We start from the raw sequence: 13,052 nt of genomic DNA, 5'->3' as shown, positions 1-13,052 counted from the left end.
TAATTTTGACAAATGCCAAAAAAACGATAGTATTTTTGAAAACTTTGACGAATCTTTAAAGCTAAACGAGTTATCGTAGGGCCGTAATATTTTAGTATGATCTAGAAGACTATGGTGTCCACCGTCAAAAAAAAAATAATAAAAATCGTCGATTTTTTAAAACTTTATTACAAGAAAACAACACGGCCAATCTTTACTAAAAACTAATCAGCACTATTCCTAACCAATATCATTCGAACGGTTTTTGAATTTTCAAAATCGATTAAAAATTGCGGGCTAAAACGTGGACGAAAAATTTTTCACTTTTCTGCGATTTATAAAGAAACGGCTCGGCCAATCGTCGCACAAAATCATAAACGCTATTCCTCATCAAAATACATCGAATGGCTTTTAAATTTTTGAAATTGGTCCAACCGTTTTTGAGAAAACGTCGATTTACGGCAAAAAAACATATACGCGCACACACATACATTATTCAAATTTGGTCTCATTCGATTCAGAATGACTTGAAACTTCGAGAAAACCTAAAATTAGCGAATTGGATTTTTTGATCAAAACATAAACTTCTCCTTCGGCAAGTAAACAATACGTTTTACTACTTCTGAAGCAAAACTGGAGTTAAAACATGCAAAAAAGTCAAGTCTCCAGGCTTTAATAAGATCACTAACCAAGTGATAAAGGAATTACCAAAAAAGTGTATAAGGTGCTTGACGAGAATCTTTAAAAATATTTGAGAAACTTCTTTTAAATTTTACTTCTATTCGTTAAAAAAACCTAATATGTCTAATATGTCTTAAGTCAATCTTTCGAAAACTTCTGTTCCTGATCTGATTTTTTGTTGTTTGAAATGAGGCTAATTAATGCGAAAAATCAGAAAAGCGACAAGATTCTTATATTTTTAACTAATATTAATGACTACAAAGTTTTGACTACTTACACATATTATATCCTTATTGGAATTGTATGGAGATTTGAAACAGTTAGATGTTAATGAAGCCTCCTTGAATTTAGAAAATCTCTTCAATCTGGGTTTAGCTTCATATAGTTCATTTTTATGCACTGGTAAATTGTCCTCTGAAATAATTTTATCGAATTAAAATTTTTATACAAATTTGTAAACATAAGATAAGCATATATAAGTAGTGGTGCAAGGCGTCGTGTATAAATCTTATGAAATTTTGACAGATATCTTTTGACATCCTACGGTCTTATAAAGTAATGCATTACATAATATAAACAGAAATAGAGGCCCCGATTAGAATAAAGATGTCAGAGGATACTTTCTCACATTTCAAAAATTCATATAAAATGATGCATATAAGAAATATATACATTTCTAATTTAAAATATAGTGTATCAAACAAAAGAATTACTAGTTGTAAGTGGTATTTTACCATCAAGGCAAGTTGCTTGAATTTTCTAAAAAATTAAATGATCGACTTATTTAATAAAAAATCAAACTATTAATTTATGAACGATTTACAACTCTAGTTGCTGTGGAGCAGCTATCGGAAAAGTTTTTCAATCAATACTCCAAAATATTTTGCCTAAGTTGACATTACCCCCATTACGCAAAGTAATTTTCCTTATACGGACAAGTACATAGCAAATACAGTAAATATCAATTAAAAATACATACTTTTTTACCCAAAAAATTCTATATTTACTCCATTTGAGGCAATTTACTACGGTGTCCCGACCACGATTGTAGAACGTCATAATGTAAGAAACTATTGCAGATTATTCAATTAGAACCGATGTTTTTACTCACATTATTCAAAAACTTGATTTTGAGTTATCTATTTAAAACCTGATAATCGGCTTAATCGATCGTATCAAAAAACTGAACAACCAAAACCGTTATAGAGCTACATGAAACGGCTTTTAAATTTTTGAAATCGGTTCAGCCGTTTTTGAGAAAACGTCGACAAAAAGTAAAAAAAAACGGTTTAGATACACACACGCATTCTTTTGGAATAATTATTGTTTTATAAATGAGTACTTTGTTCTCGAGAGAAAGGTCTGATTTTCTTCCTATAAGCCAATACAGCTCCTTGATTTTTATTTGAGTTTGATTTTTCTTGTATTCAATGTGGGTTTTCCAATTTAGTTTTGAGTCAATATGTAGTCCGAGGTATTTCACACTATTGGAGGAAGGAATTATTTTGTTACTTAAATAAAGAGTAGGATTGTTATGATGTTTTAAGGAAATAATGAGATATTGGGATTTATCGGTATTGATTGTAATATTCCATTTTGCGAACTATTCTTGAAGTGTTAGTAAGTATTTTTGGACCTGTAAATTGGCTAATACAATATCTTTATGTTTTGATATTAAAGCTATGTCATCAGCAAATGTCCTGATAGTTACTAACTCATCAGTAGGCATATCATGCGTATGCAGGAGGTATAATAATGGGCTTAGCACACTGCTCTGTGGTATATCGCATTCTATGTTTCTGATGGCAGAGGTCTCTCCTTTTATTTTTACACGAAATTTTCTGTTATGTAGGAATGATTTTAGAATTTTGAAGTAAGAAGGAAATGTTAAAAATATTTTGTATAAAAGTCCGGAATGCCACACCTTGTCGAACGCCTTGCTAACATCTAAAAATACAGACACACAGTGTTCCTTTTTATTTAAGGTTTCCAGGTTGTAAGACACGATCCTATTGCACTGTTGTGTAGTGGAGTGTTCTTTTCTAAAGCCGAACTGATGGTCCAGGATGTAGAAGTTTTTCCATTAGTTTGGAAAGAATTGGCAACAGACTGATTGGTCGATATGAAGAAGTGAAGTGAGGGTCCTTGTTGGATTTCGCTATCATAATAATTTCAATCCAAGCAGTAGGCCAATAATTAAATTGTAATATAGAATTATAGATATTAGTTAAAAATAAAACTGATTTCATGGGCAACTTTTTTAGCATTCTTGGTGTTATTTTATATAATCCTGGAGCAGACTTATTTTTTAAATTCTTAATTTCTTCCGAAACATCATTGGGTGAAAAGTGTCTTATTGAGGATGAATGGATATTTGATTGTAGTAGTTGTTCTATTTCTAAATTTGAAGTTATATTTTGAGCACTGAAAGTAATTCTCAGGTGATCAGCAAATGCTTTCGCTCTTTCTTTTGTACTCTTCACCCATTTAAAGCTGTTTTGGTGTGGTTTTTAGTTTTGAGTAAGATAATTTATTTGAGGTGGTTTACCCTTTCGTTTAATAGGTTGCCAAATTGAGTTGTCGAATCTATTAAGTTCCATAAGATAGGATTTGAATGAGAAATTTTTCCATTTCTTCATTTTTTTCCTCAAGATATTATTGAGGTGGTTGAAATAAGTCTTATCTGAAGGCTTATGCGACTGTTGCTAAGTGTGCCTCGCTTTTCTTTTTGCTATTAATAAATTTTTGATCTCAATAGGAATTGTTATTTTTTCTTTTGTTGCCTTAGGGGTCGGAGTAATTTGTTCTGTTGTTGTGCATAAGATTTCTGTAAAAAATTGTAGTTGAGTTTCCATATCGGTCGTGTTCTTTGGCCTTATATTTGGAAGTGTTCTAGAATTCAGATTTTTTTGTAATAGACAGAGAATTTATTATGTAAAAATTGAATGGAATGGACAGGAATTGATCTAAATGTTAATAGGATTGGGAAATGGTCTGACGATAAGTCATAGCTTGGTTCAATATTCATTTGAAATTTGGAAATGCCTTTAAAGATGAAAAAATCTAAAAGATCTGGGAATTTACTTGGATCTGAGGGCCAATATGTGGGACTGTCTGTTGATATGTAATATAAGCAGTTTTGTTCTGATTCTGTATAAAGTTCTTTAGCAGTAGTTAAACGTGAACCCCATGCAGAATGTTTACAATTGAAATCCCCTCCAATAATAAATTTAGATCCAAATTGAGAAAAAAATGATGTATACTCTGAAGATGAAATTTTGAATTTTGGTGGACAGTATATTGCAGATACATGAAGATCATAAAAATTGGTTACAATTGCAATTTGCGTTGCTTGAATAAATTTTTCTTCAATATTTGGAAGAGCATAGTGATTTAAGTTATTTTTTACTAGAATCGCCGAGCCTCCTCGAGCTCTTCCACTTGGGTGATTAGTACTATAAGTTGTATTTTCGGAAATTTTGAAAAATGTTTTATCTATAAAGTGTGATTCAAAAATTAAAATAATATCTACATGGTTTAATTTTAGAAAACATTCTAATTCGTTTTTATGTGGTATTAAGCCGTTGGCATTCCATTGTGCTATTTTAATTTTCTTTGCCATTGTTCAAGTTATTAATGAGTGAAGTTGATTAAATAGGGATTTGAATTCTTGAAGGAATGAACAAAGTGATAAAGGTTCTGAGTCCGTAATAGGATTATTGAAATTTGTAAAATAATTTCTTGTTATGTTCGTTATGAAGTGTTGTTTTGTATCTCGTATTTTTGGTTGACTTACTATTGAGGAAATAATATCTTTGGTCATTTATTTTTTGTAGTAGTCGCAACCACGATAATTAGCAGTGTGGGCCCCTCCGCAGAGGCAGCAGGACGCTGGAGAATTAGAATCTTTGTTGCAGATTATAGTATTGTAGTCATCTCCGCACTTTAAACAGGCATATGGTCTGTTGCAATATCGCTGGGTATGATTATATAATTGGCAGCGTGTGCACTGTATGATATTATTATTTTTTTTCGGAGGCTTAATTCGGATTATGTTGTTTGATATTTTATAAATGTCATAGATTTTTTTGTTATTGTTTGCTGGCTCGAGGTCGACGAAGAACATATTCAAAAATTGTTTTGATATTATATGACTGATGTTTGTTACGTTCCGAACTATGTGGCCTTGCTTTGCTAATTCGATAGTGTCGATGTATGTAGTGAAGTGTAGGTTTCTTATTACAATTCTATAGGCTTTTTCTTCTTTCAATTGATACGTATGGAAGACAACATTTGCAATTTTTGAATAATTAGATAAGTTTCGAAATTGATCAATTGTGCTGCAAAAAAGTTTGAAGTTATTATTTGCCAGACTTCTTAGAAAATATTGTTCGGGTGGAATGATCTTGTTGATTGCTTCTTTCATGTCGTTTATTTTATCGACGCCATACACAAAAGTAGGTGGAAGTTTACTTACAATCGGTTGAACTGGACTGTCATTGTCCATATTGATAGATGATAAAGCCGTGAATCGATTTTGAGTTATGGTAATTGAATTTAATGGTTTCGATGTTATTTTACGTCTTTTAATGCTCATTACCTGTCAAAAAACGCCGCTTGTGTTCATTTTTGCTGCATTATTTTGTTGAGAATAATTATTGCTAGATGTACTTGCAGTTTGTAATGCGCTGGTGCTGGGAATTGGGCTACTTGGAGTATTAATTGTTTCATTTTCTTCTCAAGTATCCATGTTGTTGTTATCAAATGTTTGTACCTTTAGACCGATGGTCTCTCGATCCCCGCCGACGGCGGACATTTCACTGAAACTTATACCTGATAAAAGGTTTTATTTACAATTTTTCACAAAATTACTTCAGATAAATATTGATTTAATTCACTTTAAATATCGAATATTTGGCTTTGCTCCGATGTTAACGGTACCGTGTCCGAAGACTGAATGATTTACAAGAATATAAAAAGATTAAGAGAAAATGATCTTTCATGTAAAAAAAGTGTCTTAAACTTTGACTTATAGTATTTCAAATTTTGATAATTTTTAAGAATTAAACGACACGTTGTAGGGCCGCAAAATCTTAGAATGTATAGTACATTTTTTTCAACATTTTATTGCGAAGAAACGGTCTGGTACATTTTTACCGAAAACTAAACTGCGCGATTCCAAAGCAATATCTTTCGAACAGTTTATGAATTGTCAAACTCGGTACAGAATTGCAGAAACGCAAAAATTTTCACATTTCTGCTAATTACGAAGAACGATTTGGTGAAAAATCAACGCTAGTCTTTGTCAAGATGTTTCCAAATGTGGTCTCATCACCTGAGAATAACTTGAGAAAACATAAAATTAGAAAATCTTCCACACCCACAGGACGCTTGTAACAGTCATACGTTATGATCATTTTTGACTATCAAATAACATTTTTTGTGAACACTATTTCTACATTACGAAATCGCTAATTTCTTCATTCTTTCGACATAACTATAATGTTATTTGAGCATTGTAATTAGATGATCGTTCGACATGCCAATTAAAATGAAATGCTTTTTAATCATCAGCTCTCTCGAAATCGACGAATACTACACACGCATACATCAATTTTAAGGCAAAAGATATCTAAAAATTTTCATATTCAATTTTGTGTTGACAAAAATGAATGAATATGTGTGTATGAATTAGAGATGAAATTATCATATCCGAAGACGGACCAGTTAGAATTTGACTCCGCTTCATCACTGACAAATTTTGCACTAAAGTATTCTTATTTTAGGCTATGGAAAAACCAGATTAAATGTATTTCGTTTCGTGTATTTTTCGGTATGTATATTCCTGATTACCGTCATTCACGGCCAAAGATTGTCGTTGTTAGAAATATGACCCCTTACTATACAATAAATTATGCATTTGAGCTTTCCACACTTGAACACAATTTCATTGCCTGCATCTTTGAAGTATTGATTTTGTATTTTCTGGCAAATATACAATGACATTATTTTGACTCGTATACCTAAAAAGTCATAAAACTGCCTGTGAGACGAGAAAGCGACCGCAGTGAAAAACTGAGTTACCGCAGTTTTTTAGAGAACCGAGCATCGGATTTGAATATTTCAAAAAACATTTTACTTGTATTAACAAGATAAAGAACTGATCATATTTTCATGAAGGTAGGTCTAGCGGTTTCGGAGATCTAGTAAAAAAAAAGTAAAAAAATGCCATTTGGCGGTCAAAAATGATCATTAGACATATGCGCATCAAATTATCATTTTATAGAGATTTTAACAATAAGTATAAATTTTGTTTACATTCCTATGGTTTCCGTATCAGTGTTTATCCGTTAGATGGCGACGCGGCGCTTACGCGCTTCGATATTTCATCTCTATACAGTTAAAGCAGTACGATTGCTTTGAAAAAAGTTAAGAATTTCCAAAATATTTCAAAATAATTTTTTCTTCGAAAAGTTTTTTTTTTTAAAAAAAAAGTAAGTTTTTGTCAAAAATTTATAGTTACTCAAAAATCTAATTTTATCAGAGTAATTTTTTTTCAAAAATGTTAATCTTTTTAAAAAAATAATTTTTGGTACGGGAAGTTCCAGCCATTTGCCTTAAGGCACGATGCCATGCATCACTAGTTAATATATTTAATTTCAATCAAAAAACAATTCAATAATTCCACTATGCAACGCTGTTAAATATTTAGGCATGCACATCGATTCGAAATTGACGCGGAGAACGCACATTGAAAATGAAAAGAAACAAATCCAACTGAAAATAAAAGATTTTTACTGGCTTTTTGGGAGGAAATTCGAAATTTCTCTCGATAACAAGGTACTTCTGTACAAAACTATCATAGTGCCCATTTGGACTTATGGAATCGAACTATGGGGTTGCTCTTGTAAATCAAATATAAACATAGTTTAAAGGTGCCACAACAAAATTCTGCGTATCTTAACTAATGCGCCTTGGTATATTTCGAACTTTTGCCTACAAAAGATTTGAAAATCTCTACAGTCAAAATTAGAAGTTCATCTTTAAACAAAAAATTAATCCAGCATACTAATCCTACTATCCAAGCGATTCACAGACCGTTAAAAAGACTAAATAAGAAATGGCCTTCCGATCTACCAAACTCCTAGCCCAATGTCTGCACGCGCCCTAACTAGGTCGCGACATACATCATCACGCCATAGTTCATTTATGTTATTATTTTTATATTACTGTTATTATTTATTTATTGTATTTTTTATATTCTTTCTTTTTTTTGCACATATCAATTTTGCAAAGAAGACATTAAAGTGTTGATTAACAAAAATAAATTATAACAAAAAAAACTGATTAAAACAAAAAGTAAATTAAAACATTTCTTTTGCTTAATTCTCGATATTCTTAAGCAACTAAATTTAATCTGCATGCATCTTATATATTGTCCAAAAATTGAAAATAAAAATGTTTGCATGTATTTACGTTTCAGAGGTTTCTGAACGTTTTGGCGTACCTTGTAAAAAATGTATGTGGGTGTGTAAGTATGAGTAGTGTTAGAAGTATCGAGGCAAAAGATCGATATTGAGTACTTTAAAAAGTAACTAATCAAAATATCGATGCTAAAAAAATATCGTGGCGAAAGTATCGATAGTACTCAATATCGAATTTTGAGTACTTTTCATGAAAAAAGTGCAAGAAAGATCTAAAACTCATTAAATATCATATCACAATATTAGAATGAATTCTATTGCTTGTATCTGATGTCTTAAATCAGATTCATTTTCAATATTGTAAAATGTTAACAGTAATTTTTCAATACTAATTTCAAATTCTATACTTCTTCAAAAAAAATACAAGTTATAATAGTTGAGTATTTTTGATTAAAACAATATAATAGTCTGATACTATATTCAAAATGCAATTTTATTCATTTTTAAGTATTTTTAAGTACAATAATATTTTTAATATTTTTAAGTAAAATAATATTTTATAATTGTTGAATATTTTTAAATGAATAATTTTAGCGAGCATACGACTTTAAAAGCCGTTACATGTTTACATATAAAGCTCTTTGGAAAGCAATAAACATTCAGTTTAATGACGGTCAAAATAATATTTCGGCACTTGAAAAACATCCCTTCGGAGCGATGGGATTTGAAGTTTAAATGGTTCCGAGAAACTCAAACCCATATGTTTGCATGCTGATATTCAAAAATTTCAATACATGAGTATTTTGCGTAAAAAAGAATCGAAATATATTATTTCGAATAATACTCAACCATTTCAATATATTAGTATTTTGCGTAAAAAAAATCGAAATATATTATTTCGAATAATAATACTCAACCATTTCAATATATATCACAAACACAAAATACTAATATATTGAAATTGATGAATATTATTATTTGAAATAATTATATTTCAATACTTTTTTACGTAAAATACTAATTTATTGAAATTGGTAAGTATTATTATTTGAAATAATCATACTTCGATTGTTGAATATGTTTTTATAAAACATTTAAGGTACTTTAAATCATTTTATTTTTTCATTTTACATAAGAGTAATAAATGAACATCTTTAGTTATTAGTGTGGTCATATTCATTTTGGGTTTTTGAGCAATAAATTCTGAGACTAATGACCCTTCGGGATCATTTTTTGACACTTCTTTGAACAATTATGACCACCTAGGGAGACTATTGCTTTGCATTTGGCAATGAGTGGTGTTAATAGTTGGTCGATGAGTGGTGTTGTTCATAGGTTACGCTGTCGATTCTTTTTGAGTACTATCGACGAAAAGAATCGATATTGGCAAATAGATCGAGCTAAAATATCGATAGCAAAAGTACTCACTATCGACCGCAAAGTATCGATATTTACTCAGTACTCGATATTTCGTTCTAACACTAAGTATGAGTTCTATGTATGAATTAGAGATAGGTAACTCACTCCGAAATGAATCTGAGCAGAGTTGTATCGGAGATTTTATCATATCTGGCAGCCCCAAACTGGTGCTAGATCTGTAACACATTTGCTTGAGATTTTTCACTAATACAGTGATTTGCGTCGAAAGAAGCGATCGCTTCCTCGTCTCACAGGCAATTTTATGACTATCTACTCTGGTCGAGTATTAGGTTTCGAAGTTATCGGAGTTGTTAAGCGGATATAATTCTCTTCTGAAGCGGAGTTCAAGCCTAACTGTTTTGACTTCAGATATTATAAGCCCATATCAAGTATGAATACAATTTTTCGTGCGCGATTTCAAGCTTCTCAAGCGACATTACGGCGATGTCTAACATTCAGAGAGATCTAAACAAGGTTTCCAATACGTATATAGCTTAAGCTGAGACCATAAATGGAAAAACATTAAATAGAATATTAAAAAGTGTAGGAGAGAATATTAGAAATCTTTGAACTTAAATTGTAGACGTGTGTACAGGACAACGTCTGTCGGGTCATCTGTGTGTGTATATATATAATATATTGGCGCTAATGAGCCATTTATTATTAAATATTATTATTATTAGAAGTGAAACGGCAATTATCTGATGTTGCCTCGTTGGTGATGTCAGTTTATTGAAAACTCAATTTATAATTAACAACGATTTAAAATCATAGAAATTTCGATATTATTTTTAGTCCCGACAAAATGCTCGATGATGAAACCCGAATCAAATTTTACGATCGACCAAAAACAATAATCTCCTATAGCTTGCTTGATGTGAAGTTTGCATCAGAGAAGCTCCAAGGATGCTGTGAAGTTTTGTCATCAAATTGGCGTAATTCAACTGACATCTGTTATGTGGCCGTGTTCATTCCGCCATATCACTCCCCTTCAAAAGAAAAAGAAGTATCCATTAGAAATAAATAAATAAGTTCATAATTTGAAAGAGACTTTTTTGGCTTTAATTTCTCTTGGAAGATCCATTGTTAACTCCAAGTGATGTGGTTTAAATTCTTGTGATGTGCTTGGTTCAATATTATCTGTTTTAATTTAATTTAATTTAAACCAGCTTATGGTTTCAACCTATCAACCGATATGTTCTTTTCACTACCATCCATAGAAATTTTGTATACTTTGTCTGAGATTCTTTCAAGGATTTTATATGGTCCACTATATGGAGGCTCAAGTGGTCTCCTTATGTTATCTGACCTGACAAATACATGAGAGCATGTATCTATGTCCTTTAGTACGATCATCTTGGCTTTATTGTGATGAGCTGTGGCTATAGGCTTTAAATCACGCATTATTTTTCTATGACAGTCCAGAAATGCTTGAGGATCGGATAACAGTTCTTCAGATGTGAAAAACTCGCCTGGTAGTCTTAAAGTTGTTCCATAAACCATCTTAGCAGGAGATGATTTAGGGTCTTCTTTGTATGAAGAACGTAAACCTAGTAGGGCTACAGGTAATACTTTGATCCAGGGCTCAGGAGAGCACATTAAAGCTGCTTTCAGGGTTCTATGCCAGCGTTCAACCAGACCATGGACTGAGGGTGGTATGCCGTTGTCCGTATTTTCTTAGCACCTATTGCATCAATCAATGATTTGAATATAGCTGATTCAAACTGGCATCCTTGGTCGGATGTTATCAACCATGGTGTACCAAATCTTGATATCCAGTTTGAAAATAGGGCTTGGACAATAGTGTCTGAAGAAATGTCCTTTAGAGGAATAGCTTCTGGCCACCTTGTGAATCTGTCAATGATTGTAAGGCAATAAGAATATCCATTAATATTAGGTAATTTAATTATGTCGATGTGAATATGCAAAAATCTGTTTTCAGGAATAGGAATATGGATAGGAGTGAGGTGATTATGTTTGTGTATTTTGGATTTTTGGCAAGGAATGCATTGACGTGCCCACATGATGACGTCGTTACCAATCCCAGGCCACACATACCTTCTTCGCAACTCCCTTGAAGTAATCCTTACGCTTGGGTGTGCATTTCCATGTACGATGTCAAAAGCAATTCTGCGAAGACTTTGCGGTAGGTAGGGCTTCACAAAATTATCTTTAGTGTTGCAATAAACTGGATAGCTGTCTAATGTTAATTTTTGTAGATTCAGAGAAGTATTTCCACTTAATAAAGTCTGCATTTCAACGTCTTTGCTCTGCTCTTTCGAAATTTCCTCAGCAGTTAACTTTGAAGGCATTTGAATGGCATTGATCCTGAACAAGGCATCAGCAACCACGTTCTGATCACCCTTCATATATACAATGTCCGTGGAAAACTGTGAAATGTATTCCAACTGCCGTCGCTGACGATCTGATGCTTTTTCTAATTTCTGTTGAAATGCATGTGTGATTGGCTTGTGGTCTGTCTTAATTACAAAGTGTCTTCCTTCTAGCAGATATTCAAAATACTTTAAAGCCGCAAAGATGGCTAGTAGCTCGCGATCATAAATTTAATATCGCTGTTCAGTAGATGTGAGCTTTCTGGAAAAGAAACCTATAGGGTGCCATGCGCCATTTTCTTCCTGCTCCAGAGTTGCTCCAATGGCTGTTGTAGATGCGTCAGTTACTAAGCAGATGTTTGTTGAAACAGCTGCGTAGTGGAGTAATGCAGCGTTTGCAAGGGCTTTCTTTGTGTCATCAAAAGCCTTTCACTTCTAATAATAATAATATTTAATAATTTATGGCGCTAATGGGCCATTTATTATTAAATATTATTATTATTAGAAGTGAAACCGCAATTATCTGATGTTGCCTCGTTGGTGATGGCAGTTTATTGAAAACTCAATTTATAATTAAGGGGGTTGTTCTTTTTTTTTGTTACAAAACATGCAAGGTATTTGTTTTTGTTTTTCTCGAAATGTATTTATCATAAAGACATGCGGTTTTTTTTAAACAAAAATTACAAAATCATAGAATATTAAGAAATTTTTTATTTTTTTTTTGTTTCGCCGTCATTTTTTAACCAGGGGGCGCCAAAGTGGGCATTGCAAAATCGATCTCGTTTGCGGTGCCACAGATAAATCCGTTGCGCATCGCCTGAAACAAAAAAAAACTAAACTACGTTGAAGAAGAAGTTGGAATCCAGTCCCCCTACCAAAATGAAAGAAAAAAAGCAAGAAGGAAAAAAATGGCAGCTATTTAAAAAAAAAGTGTCCAAAAAGGCCTTTGTTTTGGGACGAGAAGGTTCGCAAAATTTTTTTGCGTAATGTTATCAAGTTGTTTGAGGTAGGGGGACTAGGTATTGCAGTGGTGAAAAAATTAAAAAAAAATGCAAGTCGATCCGACTTGTAGTTTTTTTTTAATTTGTGGCACCGCATTGAAAAAAGTCAATTTGAGAAAAACGTATTTAAAGTTTTTAATATAATGTACTAAATACACCATTTAATTTAATGTACGAAGTACACCATGATGTTCAAAGATGCTGACACATTAAAA

The 13,052-nt window shown here is 32.1% G+C and overlaps 1 protein-coding gene across 1 annotated transcript in view; it reads right to left on the bottom strand.

Annotated features, from left to right (window-relative positions):
• Positions 1-13,052, bottom strand: part of LOC113367224 — a 104,428-nt gene that overhangs the window by 32,069 nt on the left and 59,307 nt on the right. Inside the window, exon 6 of the mRNA XM_026608851.1 lies at positions 938-1,074. Within this exon, the coding sequence (XP_026464636.1) occupies positions 938-1,074 (137 nt within the window). The remainder of the gene's footprint in view (positions 1-937; positions 1,075-13,052) is intronic.

This window comes from Ctenocephalides felis, unplaced genomic scaffold, assembly GCF_003426905.1.
Source record: "Ctenocephalides felis isolate EL2017-DRISC unplaced genomic scaffold, ASM342690v1 CF-g0.4_SCAFFOLD_01170, whole genome shotgun sequence".
NCBI classification, from domain to species: domain Eukaryota; kingdom Metazoa; phylum Arthropoda; class Insecta; order Siphonaptera; family Pulicidae; genus Ctenocephalides; species Ctenocephalides felis.
The sequence above is the reverse complement of the archived record's forward strand: the minus strand, read 5'-3'. Positions and strand labels throughout refer to the sequence as shown.